This window comes from Anolis carolinensis, chromosome 2, assembly GCF_035594765.1.
Source record: "Anolis carolinensis isolate JA03-04 chromosome 2, rAnoCar3.1.pri, whole genome shotgun sequence".
NCBI classification, from domain to species: Eukaryota; Metazoa; Chordata; class Lepidosauria; order Squamata; family Dactyloidae; genus Anolis; species Anolis carolinensis.
In genome coordinates, this window is record NC_085842.1 from 6,022,454 (window position 1) to 6,042,136 (window position 19,683).

The 19,683-nt window shown below is 43.9% G+C and overlaps 1 protein-coding gene and 1 long non-coding RNA gene across 3 annotated transcripts in view; both read left to right on the plus strand.

Annotated features, from left to right (window-relative positions):
* Positions 1–10,259, plus strand: part of LOC134296891 (uncharacterized) — a 113,780-nt gene extending 103,521 nt beyond the window's left edge. The window contains exon 2 of the long non-coding RNA XR_010003713.1: positions 9,194–10,259. This is a non-coding gene — a long non-coding RNA (uncharacterized LOC134296891). The remainder of the gene's footprint in view (positions 1–9,193) is intronic.
* LOC103282626 (major histocompatibility complex class I-related gene protein-like) overlaps positions 1–18,841 on the plus strand; it is a 233,254-nt gene extending 214,413 nt beyond the window's left edge. For both annotated transcript variants that reach the window (XM_062972911.1, XM_062972912.1), the window contains 3 exons: positions 12,109–12,141; positions 12,350–12,511; positions 14,289–18,841. In XM_062972911.1, the coding sequence (XP_062828981.1) occupies positions 12,109–12,141; positions 12,350–12,474 (158 nt within the window). In that variant the 3' untranslated portion in view covers positions 12,475–12,511; positions 14,289–18,841. The remainder of the gene's footprint in view (positions 1–12,108; positions 12,142–12,349; positions 12,512–14,288) is intronic.
* The last annotated feature ends 842 nt before the right edge of the window (positions 18,842–19,683 follow it).

Sequence of the window (19,683 nt, forward strand, 5' to 3'; positions counted from 1 at the left end):
TCCTTTGGCAATAGAGGAAGACTGTGTCTTCAAACATAGGTCATTTGGACTGAGGCTGAGGATTGCTCCGGCATTCACAGCCATTGAGAAAGAGGGACCTGGAAAAGCTTCTCAGCTGCAGAACTCCTTGGACTTAAGACAACCAAAGACTGTAACGTATATTTTCCTTTACCCCTTTGAAACTTCCAGCTTATTGGGATAACCTTTTGTGAACAACAAAACCAGTTTTGAGTTATCTACAGTGTTTTGGTCCTTGGGAGTTCCAGTTTCCCTAAAGGAGGGCAAGAAGCAATCCCCTGGGGAAAGATGTCACGTCCATGCCTCTTTCGCTAAGAGTTATAGCCCCAGGCACAATGGCACAGGCTGTAAATTTACATTCCCTACCCTACGCAAAGATGTATTTATCCCTCTCATCCTGAGTGGCTGTGATACATTTGTAAATGTTTACATTATTTGATGCAGATATGCCAGCAAAACATGATACACAAAGCTTATTATTTCAATGTATTGTCGAGGGCTTTCATGGCCGGAATCACTGGGTCGCTGTGAGTCTTTCAGGCTGTATGTCCATGTTCTGGATCATGGCCATACTGCCCGAAAGACTCATAGCAACCCACTTATTATTTCACCTTGTCTAATTTTTTTAAAATCAAATATATCCTGAGAGGCTTAAAAATAAATTGATTTGATAGTTTCTTGCTGATGAGCTATTGGGTTTAATATGCAAAGAAAAAGGAAGGGCAGGCGCAGATAGGATTTGTCCAAGTAGGTGCTGGCTGCTCTTCTACCCCTCACAGGCCAGAGCAAAGGCAGATAAGACATGGAGGAGGCTCTTTTTGTTGGGAATCACCCTGGGCTACTCAAGTCTAGATGTAGTCAGATAGATGATAGAGTTAGATTGAGGGAATCCGTTTCCAAAGCATGCCGAGACAGGCTTTACTGTGTTTCACTCTATCCTTTTTATGTCACATCCCTTACTTTGAAGTTAGTAGAAATGTGAATCTTTAGGGACACTAACTTCTCATTGGTCAGAATGTCTTTTATGGCCCCAATAAACTGGACCATGAGGTTGGAACCATTTTGGTTCTCTCTTATCCCTTGGTTCTTCCAGCTAACAAGCAGCATCTTGCTGTCTCCCCTGGCAAGATGTAACTGTTTAGATGTTTGTTATTTTTCCTTAGAAACCAGTCTAGAGTAGACTAGACAGCTCCCAAGCCTTTCTATCTACACTGGAATTCTTTTTACCTGAATAAATGTTTTTGAACTTTTACTGAGACACTGCAGTCCATTGCCATCCTAAGCTGAAAGACTTCTCTTTGTTCACCCTGTGTAAGTAACTGTTGCATTTGAAAGCTTTTGCTTTTGCTACTCTGCTGCATTTTGGTGGAATCTCCCCCAGAGAGGGTTAAATTGAATCTAACCACTCAGAGATTACAACACTTTCTCCACCTGCTGAGGCCAAGGTTTAATGGGAGAGCTACACCTGGTTGCTCTTCTAATATGGCCACTTCCAATTCCAGTTCTGCAAACTTGACAGGTGATTGTGAGGACTGGTTTCTCACACGTACTTTAGCTCTTTCTCCATCTATAATCTGATCCATAAAGGGTTTGATATAGGGATTTCCTTTTAATTCTTTTGTTCATCTCCATTTTACCTTCAGCCTCCAAATTGGGACTCATCCTTGGGTGTGCCATGGGGATTCTCCTTCTGAGTACTGGGATTGCTGTTTATTTCAGTGAGTAAATTCTGAATGCATTTCCTTGTGGGGAAGAGGCGTTCTGTGGTTGTGTGGGTGGGTGGGTGGGGGTTATTTTCCTTTTGAGGACTCTCTCTACCTTTGAAGGGAAGGTTAAGCTTTGCCGACATCTTGGAGGCATGGACTTCTCCATTTGCCTTATCTTATTCCACATCATGAGCACAGGTCTCAGCCTGTTGCCAGGGAAGGCTTCCCATTTTGCTAATGTCTTTGCTGGAGAGACCGAAAGGCGTTGTCGAAGGCTTTCATGGCCGGGATCACAGGGTTGTTGTATGTTTTCCGGGCTGTATGGCCATGTTCCAGAAGTATTCTCTCCTGACGTTTCGCCCACATCTATGGCAGGCATCCTCAGAGGTTGTGAGGTATATGGAGAAACTAAGCAAGGAAGGTTTATATATTTGTGGAAAGTCCAGGGTGAGAGAAGAACTCTTGTCAGTTGGAGGCCAGTGTGAATGTTGTAGTTAATTACCTTGATCAGCATTGAATAGCTTCATCTCCTGGCTTCTTCCTGCCTGGGAGTATCCTTTGAACAAAGGATACCCCCAGGCAGGAAGAAGCCAGGAGATGAAGCTATTCAATGCTGATCAAGGTAATTAGCTGATCAAGGTAATTAGTCGTTAGCTGCCCCTGATTCATTGATATCTGGAACTCCTCTGTTTTCAGAGTGTTGCTTCTTATTTACTGTTCTGATTTTTGAGTTTTTTTAATACTGGAAGCCAGATCCAACAAATGCTACTTTCAGCAAAGGACAAGAGGGATCCTCTCTCCTCTGCAGGAGTCTACCATGTACCATGTAGCTGTAGACAAGTCTACAGAGGGATCACTAAAGGCAGCATTGCCCAAACACGAGTCAAAGAACATGAAAGGCACTGAAGACTCACTCAACCAGAGAAATCAGCCATAGCAGAGCACTTGATGAACCAACCTGGACACAGGATATTATTTGAGAACACAGAAATGCTCAACCACTCCAACAACTATCATGTCAGACTACACAGAGAAGCCCTTGAAATCCACAAGCATGTTGACAACTTCAACAGAAAGGAGGAAACCATGAAAATGAACAAAATCTGGCTACCAGTATTTAAAAACTCAAAAATCAGAACAGTAAATAAGAAGCAACACTCTGAAAACAGAGGAGTTCTAGACATCAATGAATCAGGGGCAGCTAACGACTCTGAACAAAGGATACCCCCAGGCAGGAAGAATCCAGGAGATGAAGCTATTCAATGCTAATCAAGGTGATTAACTACAACATTCACACTGGCCTCCAACTGACAAGAGTTCTTCTCTCACCCTGCACTTTCCACAGATATATAAACTGTCAGAGTAATTCGCAGCGTAGCAGCAGTTGTCTGTTGTCAATGGAGCACAGAACGAAGAGACGTCAGAAACGATGTTAAAAATATATACAAAGTTTTACTATACAAGACAAACAGACTTGCAGACGAACACAGGCTTGGCTTTCACTCTAGGCAGACACAAACTCAGAACAGAGCAAGATCTCAACACAATCAGTAATGTACAAAAACACTTGAGTCTGGATACTCCCAAGGTTCCAGCCATACATCAAGGTCAACACAGCTTCTCAGTCTCTTTACAGACTATAGCATACTCTGAATGATGCAACCTGTATGCAATACATGCCAGACACAAATTTCATTTAAACACTACCAATACACAAATCCCACATTAACATAAACCTTCTTTGCTGAGTTTCTCCATACCTCACAACGTCTGAGGATGCCTGCCATAGATGTGGACGAAACGTCAGGAGAGAACATGGCCATACAGCCCGGGAAACATACAAGAGACCGAAAGGCCTCCGTCCCTGTGGAAGGAGGAAGAGGAGGGTGTGTGGTCTTCTTTATCAGAGAATGAAATTGTGTTGATCCCTGAGAGTCACCTTTAACTCCCCGATTCTGTCTCTGCAGTAAAATGGCAACATGATCGCAGAATAACTTCAAGATGTCAATATGGATGCCAAGCAGCTTCAAGTGAGTGTTGCCTTCCCCATTGCATGTTTACTCCAGATGGGTGAGGTGGGCATTTGACTGAAATGGATTGAATTGAGACATACATCCAAGACTGTTCCCAAAGCTGCAGTGAAGCCAATAGCACTGAACGTAGCTATCCAGCCCTCAGCATGGAAAAGAACAATGGAAACATAAATGGTTTTCAGTCAGTCTGTACCCCTGGTAGGTAGATCCCAAAGAGAGACATCTGGCCCCAGGGGTCAAGTGCAGAGTCAGCCAGGCTGAGGGAGAGAGCTGTACTTTTATGGGTTTATATCCCAAATTCTTATCTGCAGAAAAACATCAAGATGAAGCAATGGGAATGTATTTATTTATTTATTTACAATATTTGTATTCCGCCCTTCTTTCTCACCCCGAAGGGGACTCAGAGCAGATCACAATGTACACATACATGGCAAACATTCAATGCCATATTTATTTATTTATTATTTATTTACAGTATTTATATTCCACCCTTCCTTTTCACCCCGAAGGCTGCTCAGGGCGGATTACAATGAACATATATATGGCAATCATTCAATGCCATCAGACAAACAACATACAGTATAGACACACACAGAGGCATTTAACATTTCCAGCTTCACGATTCTGGCCACAGGGGGAGCTGTTGCTTCACCGTCCACTAGTGACTGTACTTCCTCATTCCTTTCCGGCATGTTGCTGGCAGTTTGATGGTATTGTAAATTAGTTAAATTAGCCTTACGCATAAAGCGTACCTAAATTTCCTACTTGACAGATGCAACTGTCTTTCAGGCTGTATAGGTAAACAGCAAGCTGGGCTATTTAATCGTCGGGGGCTTAACCCGACGTGGGCTTCAAACTCATGATCTCTCGGTCAGTAGTGATTTATTGCAGCTGGTTACTAGCCAGCTGCACCATAGCCCGGCCCATATGAACATACAGACAGAGACGAAGACAGAGACACAGAGGCAATTTAACCTTCTCCAGCTTCCGGCTTCCTGAGGGTATGCTCGATTCCAGCTACAGTGGGAGCAGCTGCTTCATCATCCACTGTGATGCCATGTCCTTGGATACTTCCTCATTCGAAATGCTGCTGGACAATTTTTATGATGTCGTAAATTAGCCTCCCCACATAGTGGTACCTAAATTTCCTACTTGATAGATGCAACTACTTTCGGGTTGCAACAACGAGCAGGGCTATTTTTTATTTTAATGGTCGGGTGCTCACTCTGACACGGGCTGGCCTCGAACTCATAACCTCTTCATCATAGGGATTTATTGCAGCTGGCTACTAACCAGCCTGCACCACAGCCCAGCCCCTGTATGTACCAGTTAAATTGCACAGAGAGATGGAATCCTTCACAGCCAGTCCTTCCTTTCCTAAAAAGATTCATTAATATACTGTATTATGCACTTGTGCTTCTGGGAATGCTATTTACCCTGTTTCCCAGAAAATAAGACAGTGTCTTATATTAATTTTTGCTCCCAAAGATGTGCTAGGTCTTATTTTCAGGGCCTGTCTTATTTTTTCATGAAGAAGAATTCACATTTATTGTTGAACAAAAAAAATGAACATCACAAGCCAACATAACCAAACTGTGAATCCTATCAAGAATTTCTTGTTACTGCCACTATTTCCATTAAAATCACATAGAGCAATCAGAGTGCATCAATAATATAAACATAATAAGATAAACAGATTAAGAAAAACAACTACAGTTCATGAGATATCATATCAAGACATATATTGCACTCTACTCCAGTCCATAACATATGATATTCCTGTCATTCCTGATTAATTTTCAAGATTAGAATACCCTTCCATGAAAGAGGGAAAAGGCAGCTCAGATTGTGATGTGCATTACAAGTGACAGGTGATCTTCCAGTGTACAAAAATATTGATGTACTTGCCAAATTTCAGAACCAGAAAAAGTGATTCACATGAAGAAAAATGTAATTAATTGTTTTATTTTAGAAGAGGGATCTGTAACTGCCAGAAGTCCAAGGAATGGATATCCCCATACTGGATCTTAGAAGCTTACATTTCCTTTCCATGTCATCTGCCTTTATCCCCAAATGTTTTTTTTTTTACTCAAAAGGCTCCTTGTGGCATGTAAGTGGTGTGAAGAACAATTTCAGGGTTTTTGTTTGTTTAGTTTTAAAATCAAGAGCATCTGGGATCTGCACTGACAGCCTCAAAGGCCCAGTTGGATGGAACAGAAAGAGGATGGAGGGGCACAGGAAACAGCTTGTGGGGTTTGCACATTGCCCAGCTCACACATACACTTAGAATTCAGGTGGATGGTCAGAGCACTTTTTTAAGGTCAATGGAAAGTGGGTTTTGCACTACAAGTCCCATCAGGCCTTATCTATGGAATGGTGGGAGTTGCAGGCCAGCAATGTCTACAGCAGAATGCATGCAAAGAATGGCTTCCTCTGGGTCAAGATGAGCCACATATGGAGCAAATGCGTTTTCTTTCTTCCTAAGCCATGACGCCTCCTTCCTCATTTGTCTCTCTTCCAAAAAGTAGAAATAATAATAGACCTTTCTTGAAAAATGTACCTGGTTCTCATACACTATCTGGCACACACCCAGCGAGGAAGGAGGCAGGGAAGGTAGCCACATGGAAGGTGAGGAGGCAGGAAGAGTGCATGCCTGTCGGGTTCTCTTCTCCCAGTTGTGCTGTGGGTCCGTCTTCCAAAGAAAGCACCAAGACACACGCGGGTAGATTCCAACAAGTTTTATTGTACTGAATACCAGAACCTTCTTTTGTGCCACATATATAGGGACTCTTACATACCAGAGGGTCATTGATGTTTTATGGCCGGCCTGCTTTATGGCTGGCATCTGTTCTTTGTCCGCTGAGCAGAGATGTCAAGGATTGGAGATCCTGACATCGCCTCTCCCTTCTTCCTTAGTGGCAGCTGCGGAAGGGAAAGGCAGGAGAAAAGGATCTCATTCGCACAGCGCTTCTCTTGCTTTTTCTTTCCCCCTCTTCAGCGAGTGCCGTGCAAAAGGGGAAGGGAAAGATCAAGCAGCCCCTTCTCCTTCGCATTCACACAGCACTGGCCAGGAAGGCTAAGGAGAAGCTGTTTCTCCCGCTTTTTCCTTCCCCCTCTTCAGCAAGTGCAGACCAAAGGGGGAAGCGAGGGAAAAGGAGAGGGGAAAGCGTGAGCAGCACTTTCTTATTCACATAGCACCAGCCGAGGAAGGAGAAGGGAGCCACGGCAGCGGCGGCTCCCTCCTAGGTCTTACTTTCCGGGGAGGTCTTATATTTGGCAAGTCTCCCAAACCTGTACTAGGTCTTATTTTATGGGGATGTCTTATTTTCGGGGAAACATGGTAAGAGTAATTGGTGTAGCACATCTCACACAAGTACTAGAAGAGCATCTCCACATTCAATGCCATAGTGGGCTGGCCTTGGTGGGGCACTTACACAACCTAGAATCATAGAATCATAGAATCATAGAATAGTAGAGTTGGAAGAGACCTCAAGGGCCATCTAGTCCAACCCCCCGCTAAGAAGCAGGAAATCGCATTCAAAGCACCCCCGACAGATGGCCATCCAGCCTCTGCTTAAAAGCCTCCAAAGAAGGAGCCTCCACCACGGCCCGGGGGAGAGAGTTCCACTGCCGAACAGCCCTCACAGTGAGGAAGTTCTTCCTGATGTTCAGGTGGAATCTCCTTTCCTGTAGTTTGAAGCCATTGTTCCGTGTCCTAGTCTGCAGGGCAGCAGAAAATAAGCTTGCTCCCTCCTCCCTATCACAGTTGCTCTCCTTCTCCCACGAACACACCTACACACATAGCTAAAGCCACACTGTGCTGACCTAAGTGAGACACAGCCTTTCAAAAGGTCATGAACAGAGGGCGTAAATTTCACCCAACCCTTTCCTGCCCATGGAACTGACCCTCTTGTCTTTTCCTTTGTTTTAGCAAGTGATCAAAAACCCAACATTTCTAAGAAAGGTAAGTGAATCTCATCTGAAAGGAGAGAATGAATGACAACGGGGAAAGACACAGAGAGAAAGGCAAACCAAGGAGATGGGATGATGGTGTAACTGTATGCTTCTGCCCTCTTCCCTGCTTAATATTTGAGTTAAACTACAATCGTTGGGGAATAATTAGCTGACAAGCAAAGTCAGTGTTGATACATTGTATATAAATGTGTACGAATGGTTTTTACAAAGCAACCGGAAGGGCATCCTCACATTTGATGCCTAGTGGTGGGCAAGTAGGGAGATCCCACGTGGTGTGGTATTAGGGGAACTTACACAACCCTCATGGTTGCTCCCCTTCTCCCAGCAACACACCCACACACATAGCTAAAGAGACACTGTACAGGCCTAGAAGAGATACAGTCTTTCAAAAGGCCGTGAACAAAGGATGGGGATTCTACTGCAGCCCTTCCCTGCCCAAAGAATTGACCTTCTTTGTCTTTTCCTTCTTTTTTTAGTAAGAGACCAAAAATCCAATATTTCTAAGGAAGGTAAGTGAATCCCACCCAGCTCAAAGGGTAGAATAAATTACAAGGGAAAAGACATACATAGAAAAGCAAATCAGGGAAATTGAATGGTTTGTAGCCGTAGAAGATGGTGGTGTAACTGTATCCTTCTACCTTCCTCCCTGATTAATATTTGAATTTTAAGAAAGTTAAATTAGAATAGTGGGTTGCTGTGAGTTTTTCGGGCCGTATGGCCATGTTCCAGTAGAATTCTTTCCTGGTGTTTCACCTGCATCTGTGTGGCTAATGGCATCTTGTTGTAGTTGAGCCAAGGGGTAGTAATGGTACTACTGGTGAAACTGCTAGCAGGAGGAAAAGGGCTAATGGTGAGCAGGTGTTTGATGAGGAACAGCAAGTAAAGCGGTTCCGGGAAATACTTATGGCTCCTTCTGAGGATGAAACGTTTGAAGGGTTCTCTAGTGGTGAGGAGTCAATGCAGGAAGACGATGGATTAACAGAGAGTAGAGGAACTCAAAGGTCAACTCGGGAGCAAGAGTCAGATGAAGAAAGGGAAAGGAAGAAGATCCGGGATCTACTCACTGCTCCCACAGAAGATGAAACGTTTGAAGGTTTTTCTGGGGATGATGGGTCTGGGAGTGAGATGGAAAGTGCTGCAGATTGGACTCAAGTAAATGTGTGTGCAGAGCCAGTTTCTGGGGGTGCATCAGGGAATTGGCAAACTACTGGTGCACCAGTGACATGGGGAGATCTAAGTCTTGAATGAAGATGGAGGGACTGGAGGGATGACGGGCGAGCTTCACATATGAGATTAAGATCAGCTGTGGATAATGATGATGGGGCGGAGGCCTCATCATCTGTGGACTCCGATGTGTAAGTTAAAAGTGGAGTTGGAAGGAAAGCTCCCTTGCAGAAGGCAAAGTGTTGTTTGGGACATTGCTTTGTCACTGCCTGTTCTCCTTGGGTCCTCGCTGTATAGCTTCGTGGTTCCTGAGTTCGGTTTGGCTCCTGACGACGACAACGTTCCTTCCTGGCTTGGCGTTCCTGACTTCCCTTGGCTCCTGAATTCGGTTTGGCTCCTGACGACGACAACGTTCCTTCCTGGCTTGGCGTTCCTGGCTTCCCTTGGCTCCTGAATTCGGTTTGGCTCCTGACGACGACAACGTTCCTTCCTGGCTTGGCGTTCCTGACTTCCCTTGGCTCCTGAATTCGGTTTGGCTCCTGACGACGACAACGTTCCTTCCTGGCTTGGCGTTCCTGGCTTCCCTTGGCTCCTGAATTTGGTTTGGCTCCTGATGACGACAACGTTCCTTCCTGGCTTGGCGTTCCTGGCTTCCCTTGGCTCCTGAATTCGGTTTGGCTCCTGACGACGACAACGTTCCTTCCTGGCTTGGCGTTCCTGGCTTCCCTTGGCTCCTGAATTCGGTTTGGCTCCTGACGACGACAACGTTCCTTCCTGGCTTGGCGTTCCTGACTTCCCTTGGCTCCTGAATTCGGTTTGGCTCCTGACGACGACAACGTTCCTTCCTGGCTTGGCGTTCCTGGCTTCCCTTGGCTCCTGAATTTGGTTTGGCTCCTGATGACGACAACATTCGCTCCTGGCTTGGCATTCCTGGCTTCTCCTTGATTCCTGAATTCGGTTTGGCTCCTGACGGCAGCGTTGCCCGTTCCTGGCTTGGCATTTGCTGGCTCCCTTCTGGTTCCTGAATTCGGCTTGGCTTCTGACGACGGCATTGTTACTCCCGGTTGGCTTTCCTTTGGGTTTCTGGATTCGGCTTGGCTTTTGGACAACAGTATCGCTTGCTCTCGCTACTGGTGGGCGTTTGGCCCTTCCTTGGCTCTCTGTGCTAGAGCGGGGCGTGACTCTAGTTCCAGTGAACGTTTGGTTGAAATTAAGCCAGATTATCAGGCTAGATAATCCGGATTATTTACTGTTCCTCTTTTTTGCCTTTTCTTGAAACAAAGACATTTACCTTTACTGGGAACACTGAAGTTAAGTGTTTCTAGGTTCTAAATATCATTTAATAAACATTTGTTAACTCTAATCATTGTGTGTGGCCCTTTAAGAGGAGTCTGAGTCTTGACACATCTTCAGTGGTCTGTTGGAAGTGAGGCAAGTGGAGTGCATAAACTACAATAGTATGGAAATAATTACCGTATATACTCAAGTATAAGCTGACCCGAGTATAAGCCGAGGCACCTAATTTTACCACAAAAACTGGGAAAACTTATTGACTCAAGTATAAGATGAGGGTGGGAAATGCAGCAGCTATGGGTCAATTTCAAAAATAAAAATAGATATTAATAAAACTGCATTATTTGAAGCATCAGTAGGTTAAATGTTTTTGAATATTTATATAAAACCTTAATTTAAGATAATAATAAGACTTTAATAAGATAAGACTGTCCAACTCTGAATACCTATATCAGGGTCCTCAAACTTTTTAAGTGGAGGGCCGATTCACAGTCCCTCAGACTGTTGGGGGGACGGACTATGATGAAATAGTCCAAAATTAAGATTATTGTTGTTGTGTGCCTTCAAGTCATTTCAGACTTAGGTCAACCCTAAGGCCAAAGTTTAGGACAGGGGCCAGGTAAATGACCTTGGAGGGCCACATCCGGCCCATGGGCCTTAGTTTGGTGACCCCTGATCTAGACGATTTCATAAGACCATAGGTAAGCAAAGAGACCTCCAAAGACCATCTAGATGGTTTCATAAGACTATAAGTAAGAAAAGGGACTCTCAAAGGCCATCTAGATGGTTTCATAAGACCATAGGTAAGCAAAGAGATCTCCAGAGACCATCTAGATGGTCTCATAAGACCATCGGTAAGGAAAAGGACCCTCGAAGGCCATCTAGATGATCTCATAAGGCCATCAGAAGACCATAGATAAGGAAAGGGACCTCAAAGACCATCTAGATGGTTTCATAAGACCACAGGTAAGGAAAGGGACCCTCAAAGGCCATCTAAACGGTCTCATAGGACCATAGGCAAGGAAGGTGACCTCTAAAAGCCATCTAGATGGTCTCATAAGGCCGTAGCTAAGCAAAGAGACCTCCAAAGAGCAGGTAGACTTAGGTCAACCCTAAGACCAAAGTTTAGGACAGGGGCCAGGTCAATGACCTTGGAGGGCCACATCTGGCCCATGGGCCTTAGTTTGGGGACCCCTGACCTATATACTCAAGTATAAGCTGACCTGAATAGAAGCCAGCCAGGACCCTCACTCGAGTATAAGCCGAGGGGAGCTTTTTCAGCCCTAAAAAAGGGCTGAAAAACTAGGCTTATACTCGAGTATATACAGTAACTGATCACTGAAGTCAGTGTTGATACATTGTATATAAATTAGTAAGAAAGTTTAAAAAGGAACCCCAATGTGATCCCTGCATTAGGTGCCATAGTGGTGGCCCAGTGGGAGGTCACTACATTGGGAGGCATTAGTGGGGCACTTAAGGAGCTCTCATGGTTGCTCTCATTCTCACACTAACACGCCTCTCAAAAGGCCATTCATGAAGAAAAGATGGGAATTCAGTAAAACCTGCTGCTGCAGAAAGAAGGGAGCTGTATGTTCACTTCGATAGATTTAGTTTGTTCTGCAAAGTGCTCAAAGAGCGGAGGGAGAAAGACGAATTTGAGCACTTTATCCTGGGAATTGAAACTGCAAGGTGTCACGTTTTTGTGTATATTTCTGTGCTAAAATCAGTGAGGATTAGCTTTTCATTCCATGTGCATCTGTCCCCTCCAAAAAAGAAGAAAGCATCTAGATGTCACAATCCTTTTTTTGCTCCAAACAATTGGCCCCATGTTTCCTTTGTTTTTATTTATTTATTTCCAGCATTTATACCCCACCCTTCTCACCCGCGGGGACCCAGGGCAGCTTGCAACAGTTGGCAAGAAAGCGATGAAGGGTTCGGCAGCACTGAGGAAGGTAAGCATTAAGAAAGAGCAAGAAAGGTGGCTGCGGGAGGTCTGCAACCCTGGGAGATGGTAGCACAGCTGTGTCTCTCCACTATCCTCTCTACTTGATAAATGATTTTTAAAAGAGTTAAACCAGAGTAGTTGGAAAATAATTAGCTGACAAGTGAAGTCAGATGTCAAGAAATCTGGGTATTTTACTATGCTATTTCACATTATAGGACTTGAACGTCCTCAGATTTTGGTGTCTACTGGAAACCAAATACCAGCAGATATCAAGGGTCCACTATACTGGGGGCTGAAAGGCTCAGCCCAGCTCCCGCCTGGCACCTGGAGACTGATCTAGCTGAGTTTTGGCACCATTACCATTATGACAACCACAGGTATGTCTCAATTGGTTTTTGGCCCCACCCGTAGCCCTGGGCACACTCTTGATTTGGTCTTCTGTTCAGGATGAGATGATGGTGATGGTGTTCACATCCCCTTTGTCATGGACTGATCACTACCTGGTTAGGTTTAGACTCACTGGAGCTCTAAACCTCCACAGGGGTGGAGGGCTGATTAGGATAGTCCGCCCCAGAAGGCTTATGGATCCAGATGGATTCCTGAAAACTCTTGGGGAGTTTCCTGCCACTTGGGTAGGTGATTCTGTCAAAGCTCTAGCAGACCTCTGGAATACGGAGGTGGCCAGGACAGTTGGCACAATCACTCCTGAACGTCGCCTTTCACAAAGCAGAGCCAAATCAGCCCCCTGGTATTCCATTAGCTGGCATCCCTTCCTTACTCTGTTTTTTAAAAACAGCTAAAATGCATTTATATTCTCTTACGTATAGAGAAGAGGAGGATTAGAATACTATGCATGGTTATCATCAGTCAGGAATGGTGTTGCACCCTGGCTCTGTTGGCTGCTTAAATTTTTAAAATAATTTTAATAATTTAAATGTATTTTAAATCTGTTTAGATTTGTGTTTCGTTTTAATGTCAAATGTAGATTGGTTATGTTATAATCTCTTATTACTTTGTTATAGATGTGGATTTATTTCCTGGTTTTGGTTGGGTTATCTATCTGTTTTTGTTTAGTTAATTACGGCATTGAATATTTGCTGATTTTTCTTGGAAACTGCCCTGAGTCCCCTTGGAGAGACAGGGTGGGATATAAATAAATTTTCTACATTATTATTATTATTATTATTATTATTATTATTATTATTATTATTATTTTGTCTGGTGAAAATTACACGTCAGCATTTTAGATGGATTAGGGATCAGCTGGTTTCCCTTGTAATAGGCAGTAAGAGCACCTAAAGCTTCGGAGAGCTTCTGTTCAACCCTTTCAAAGCTTCCTGCTTAGACAGTGATAGCACGATCGTCAGCATAGATGAAACTCTCTGTCCCTTCTGTCAGTGGATGGTCATTTGGGTAAATTTTAAAGATTGATAGAGCAAGCACACTCCCCTGAGGCAGGCCATTCTCCTGTCTTCACCACCTACTTCTCTGACCCTGGAACTCAATAAAAAAGCTCCTGCTTTGTAGCAGATTTCCTTTGAAGAAGGTGAGGTGGTAGTCCTTTGTGATATTATACATTTTTCTCAGGAGAAGGCGATGATTTACAGTATCGTAAGTTGCTGACAGCTCCTGTAATCTGCTGCCTTTCAAAACCATATTCTGTGTGCTGAGTCAGGTTCAGAACTTGTGATGTGCAGCTTTTCCCTTTCCTGAAACTTATCAGATTATGAGGCATGACATAAATGTTTTCCCGCTCCTAGTCCTGGAATCTCCCCTTCACTTCACTTCAGTGAACACATTCTGAGGTCCGGTCCTGCTCCTTCCCTCTTTCTGAATGAGCCGCATTGAGTCTATATTGAGAAAAAAGTACAGTAAAAGTAAAATCAATAAAAGTGTCTCTGGGACCTGTGAGTTTCTCCTTTATGTGTTGTACATTACTCAACTCTGGTGACAATATAATCTGGTGCTGTAAGAAAACCCAGAGTCTATTTCTGCTGTATTCTGCTGAGAACACAGACTCTCTTTTTTTTTGGCTAAAACTTACACATTCTTCTGGTTACTGATTAAGGCTCCTTTACCCTCGATCAAATTATTTGTGATTCATTCTCCTGCCCTCATTCTAAAGTTTTTTTTTTCTGTTTTATCTCTTTGTAGCGCAACTAGCAGGTCTGCCCTATGAATTGAGGAAAAGTTCATCCGCCTAAGTGTTGGATTTTGGTGCGCCGTTTAAGAATTTCTTCAAGGTTTTCCACTGGATGTCAACAATTTAAATTTGTAGAAATATTTATATTGCAAAGAGTTGGGCCTGAGGTACGAGGCTTGAATGAAAAGTAATGCCTCCACCTTCGTAACTCCTCAACAGATGGCAGTCCTGGTCTGCAGCAGGTACTGGCTTATTCAGTAGACTCTCCTCTACAGTTCCGTTTGGTGGGAAGCCTGAGCATTGAACGGCTGTGTTGTTAAAGTGCAAAGTATGGGACCCTGCGCAGACGGTCGGTCAATGCGACTTAAGCAACGTGCAGTCATTGAATTCTCGACAGCAGAAGGTGCCACCACAAAGGAGATTCATCAGAGAATGCAAGCTGTTTATGGGGATTGTGTTGATGGGAGAGTAAGTTTCAAGAAGTGGGAACATCTGACTTGCGTGACAAACAAAGAGTTGGACGTCCTTTGACAGCAACCACCGAGTTTCAAGCTAAAGGTTGACAGATTGATTCAGAACGATTGCCATATCACTCAGAGAGAAATTTCAAGCATAATCGGCATTTCGCAAAAATTATTGCTTTGCTTGGCTATCAGAAGATCTGTGCAGGACGGGTACTGTGAGATGCTGGTTGTGGAAGCAGAGTGCCGACTTCTTCCATGACGGCTTCAGAACTGCGGCAATTTTTAAGGGTTTTTTTCATGTCAGAAGTGACTTGAGAAACTGTAAGTCGCTTCTGGTGTGAGAGAATTGGCCATCTGCAAGGATGTTAGAGAAAGAACTACCCCACTCCTGAAGCAGCTACACTGGCTTCCGGTTTGTTTCTGGGCGCAATTCAAGTTGCTGGCTTTGGCCTACAAAGCTCTATACAGTTTGGGCCCAGCCTACTTGAGGGACTGTAGCTCCTTCTACCAACCCACTCGAGCTTCTTCTTCTTTTTTTTTTTTACGAATTTTTATTTTTAAAAACACAAAAAATACATACCGTACACATACAAAACATTTACAATTCTCACCACCAACACGAGGATTATTTTCATTTACATATTCATTTATTTTTGAGACAATCTTTATATCTTTATACATTTCCATCCTATATACTATATAACAATTGTATCTTATTTCTTATGGCTTGATCTCTGGATTGATTCATGATATAGTTCTTTACCCTTGTCCATCTTTCTTCCATTTCTCTCATTTTTAAAACATTTAATTTCACATTTATAATTTCAAATTCCATTTGCTCCACCATATATTGGTACCATTTATTTACTGTCCATTTTGATTTATCTTTCCACCCTAATATTATTACTGCTTGTGCACATTCAATTATTGCTTCTTTTATTTCCCATTTCCTCTCTTTTCCCTAATACAGTAGAGTCTCACTTATCCAAGCTAAACGGGCCAGCAGAAGCTTGGATAAGCGAATATGTTGGATAATAAGGAGGGATTAAGGAAAAGCCTATTAAACATCAAATTAGGTTATGATTTTACAAATTAAGCACCAAAACATCATGTTATACAACAAATTTGACAGAAGAAGTAGTTCAGTACGCAGTAATGTTATGTTGTAATTACTGTATTTACGAATTTAGCACCAAAATATCACAATATATTGAAAACATTGACTACAAAAATGGCTTGGATAATCCAGAAGCTTGGATAAGCGAGGCTTGGATAAGTGAGACTCTACTGTACCGCTATTTCCTTTGTTATGACCCACTCATTTCCTAGTATTTGATTTGACTCATTTTGTATAGTCTGCCAAAAATATTGTACATATTCACATTCCCACATCATGTGCATAAACCGCCCTTTCTGATGACATCCATGCCAGCACTGACTACTCCCCTTTTTATAGTAGTACTAGTTGTGCCCGGCCACGCGTTGCTGTGGCGAAGTCTGGTGGTCTGGGAAATAAAGTATTGAGGAATTGGTGGTAGTTAAGCTAAAGGGTAAAGGTTTTGCCCTGACATTAAGTTCAGTCGTGTCCGACTTTGGGGGTTGGTGGTCATCTCCATTTCTAAGCCAAAGAGCCGGCGTTGTCCGTAGACTCCTCCAAGGTCATGTGGGGTGACTGCATGGAGCACCGTTACCTTTCCGCTGGAGCGGTACCTATTCATCTACTCTAATTTGAATGTTTTTGAACTTTAGGGTTGGGAGAAGCTGGGGTTAACAGTGGGGGCTCTGTCCGTTCTTCGAATTCAAACCTGCGACCTTTCGGTCCAGAAATTTAGCAGCTCAGCGCTTGAACACGCTGCAGCATCAGGGGATATTATTTCCTAAAGGTTGTGAATATACAATATTTTTGATTGTTTTTGTGTGTTGGAGGCAAGTATGAATGTTGTAATTAGGGAAAATGATTAGCATGTAATGGCCTTGTAGCTTTAAAGCCTGGCTGTTTCCTCCCTGAGTGAATTCTTTTGGGAGGTGTTAGCTGGCCCTGATTGTTTCCTGTCTAGAATTCCCTTGTTTTCAGAGTGGTGTTGTTTGTGATATTTTATGTGCTTCTACTGTCTGTGGCCCTCAGAAAACAGAGGACTTGCCAGACTTTGGTGATGGGAATACTTTGTTGGGAGGTGTTAGCTGGCCCTGATTGTTTTCTGTGTGGAATTCCACTGTTTTCAGAGTGTTCTTTATTTAGTGTTCTGATTTTAGAGATTATATTGTTGTGTATTATTGTACCACAGTAATTATTTCATATTACAGTAGAATCTCAGTTATCCAACATTTGGTAATTCAATGTTCTGGATTATCCAACGTAGTCTGCGTTTTAGTAGTCATTTTTTTTGTACTCAGTGTTTTAAATTGTGATACTTTTTCTGTCAAATTTGTTGTATAACATGATGTTTTGGTGGTTAATTTGTATAATGATTACCTAATTTGATGTTTAATCGGGTTTTCCTGAATCCGTTCTTATTATCCAACATATTCAGTTATGCAATGTTGTGCTGGGATGTTTATGTTGGATAAGTGAGAATCTAGTGTATATTTATAATTTTGCAAGGAAGGCGTTTGCGTAATCTCCCGGGCACTGGAAAGGGGTAAATAAATAACAGAAGAGGAGAAGGCGCTCTGTACATGCTCAGGGCCCAGGCGGGAGGCGTGGCGGGCTGAGGTCTGCCCTTCTCCTTTGCCCCTCAATTCCGGCCCTTCCCCTCCTACCGGAGGCGGCACCGGTGTGGTGGTGGGTTGGCGGGCCTGGTAAGCCAGGGAAGAGCGGGCTCTGGTGGAGGCGCAGGCCCCGGGCGTAGCGGCTTCATCCCCGCCTCCGCGCTTCCCGGTGCCGGCCTCCATGTTCTTCCCGCGCAGTAGGAGGAAAGGAGGAGGCCTGAGCAGCGGCGAGGAGGAGGAGGAGGAGGAGGAGAACCGGGCTGGGAAGGCGGGCGATGGGGCGCTTGTCGGTCGCTGCAGGCCGGAGAGGAAGAAAAAAGGGTGGGAAAGGGTTCCTCTCCACACAGAGGGAGAGAGGCAGGACTCGCTTTTCCAGAAGTGCCTTGTGCGGAGGTGACATTGTTGGCGCGAAACACCAGGAAGGTACCAAGGGAGGGGGAAAGAGGCCTTTTTTGTTTCCTAGGCGAGATGTTAGGACAGGGACGGGTCAGCTTAGGCCCTCCGGGTGTTTTGGAGTGGAACTTCAGATGCGAGGATGAGTAGGTCAGCCTCGTGAGGCGGAGGTGTGCCTTCTCCTGCCGAGTCCCTGGCTTTGGCGGTGAAGGCGGCAATAGAGGGTGAGGAAGGGGGGGACAGTTTTGTGTGTGTGTGCGCACGGGAAGGGTTCGGAGGATTGTGTTTGTGCGCATGCGCACATTGCCTGTTGTGCTTTTTAGTGTTGTGATTGTGTTTTTTGTTTGAATGTGTTGTATCTTACTGAAGGCGGGGATGATGGATTGTGTTGGTAATTTTAGAGTTTGGGGGGTGTTGGGTTTTGTTGTTTTGTGCGTCGCCACGACGCCAAAAGCCTTTTATATATACAGATGCTTACCTTTTACGATACCATTTGTGCAATATTTTCCTCCTCGTTTCTCGTACTCTGGTATTCCTTTTCATCCCTATTGACTTTACCACATTTCTCATCTCTTGTTCCATGATTTGTAACTCCATTTCCCAGATACTTTTCAAATCCCGTATTGTACATCCATCAGCCTCTATTAGCGTTGTATATATTTTGCTGGCCTGTGCCTTCTTTCCTTCCTCTTTTTCTCTTATCTTTTCAAAGGCCTTCCCAGACGAAGGATAACAGGCACTGCCAGTCTGATAAATAATTTGATAAAACCTGACAAATAACTTTAGAGGCCGGAGGTTATGGATATCTGTAAATGGTGCTTGCTGCAAGTTTTTAAAATTGTTTTATTTGATATGTTAATTGGGTTTTTATATTAGGATGATGTTTTAATCTGATTTTGTACTGCAGTTGGATGTATTTGTATGAATTTTATATGTTGTACGCCGCTTTGAATCCCACCCACGGGAGAAAAGAGGGATAAAAATAAATAAATAAATAATGTTACATGAAACAAAGTTTGTGTACATTGATTCATCATAAAGCAATGGTGGATTTTGCAATGTTTTGCACCCCGAGTGGATTTTATTTAAAGCCAGGGCAGAAAGAGATGAGAGTGGGGAATGCCCCAGTGGGATTATTGAGCAGGGCCAGGCTGTGGCGCAGCTGGCTAGTAACCAGCTGCAATAAATCACTACTGACCGAGAGGTCATGAGTTCAAAGCCCGGGTCGGGTTAAGACCCTGACCATTAAATAGCCCGGCTTGCTGTTGACCTATGCAGCCCGAAAGACAGTTGCATCTGTCAAGTAGGAAATTTCGGTACGCTTTATGCAGGAGGCTAATTTAAGTAATTTACAACATCATAAAACTGCCAGCAACATGCCAGAAAGGAATGAGGAAGTACAGTCACTAGTGGATGGTGATGCAACAGCTCCCCCTGTGGCAGGAATCGTGAAGCTGCCAGCAACATGCCAGAAAGGAATGAGGAAGTACAGTCACTAGTGGATGGTGATGCAACAGCTCCCCCTCTGGCCGGAATCGTGAAGCTGGATTGTTAAATGCCTCTGTGCGTGTCTATACTGTATATTGTTCGTCTGATGGCATTGAATATTTGCCATATATATGTTCATTGTAATCTGCCCTGAGTCCCCTTCGGGGTGAAAAGGGCGGAATATAAATACTGCAAATAAAATAAATAAATAAAATGTTGGACCCCCATCTCAAGCTACAAGGTGAGGCAGGTAATACATTTATTGTTATATGGAAGGCAAGGGATGAGGGCCAACGAGCTGGGATTTAATCCAGACCTTTGCAGTTAAAATTTGTGCATCAGCTGCGACCGT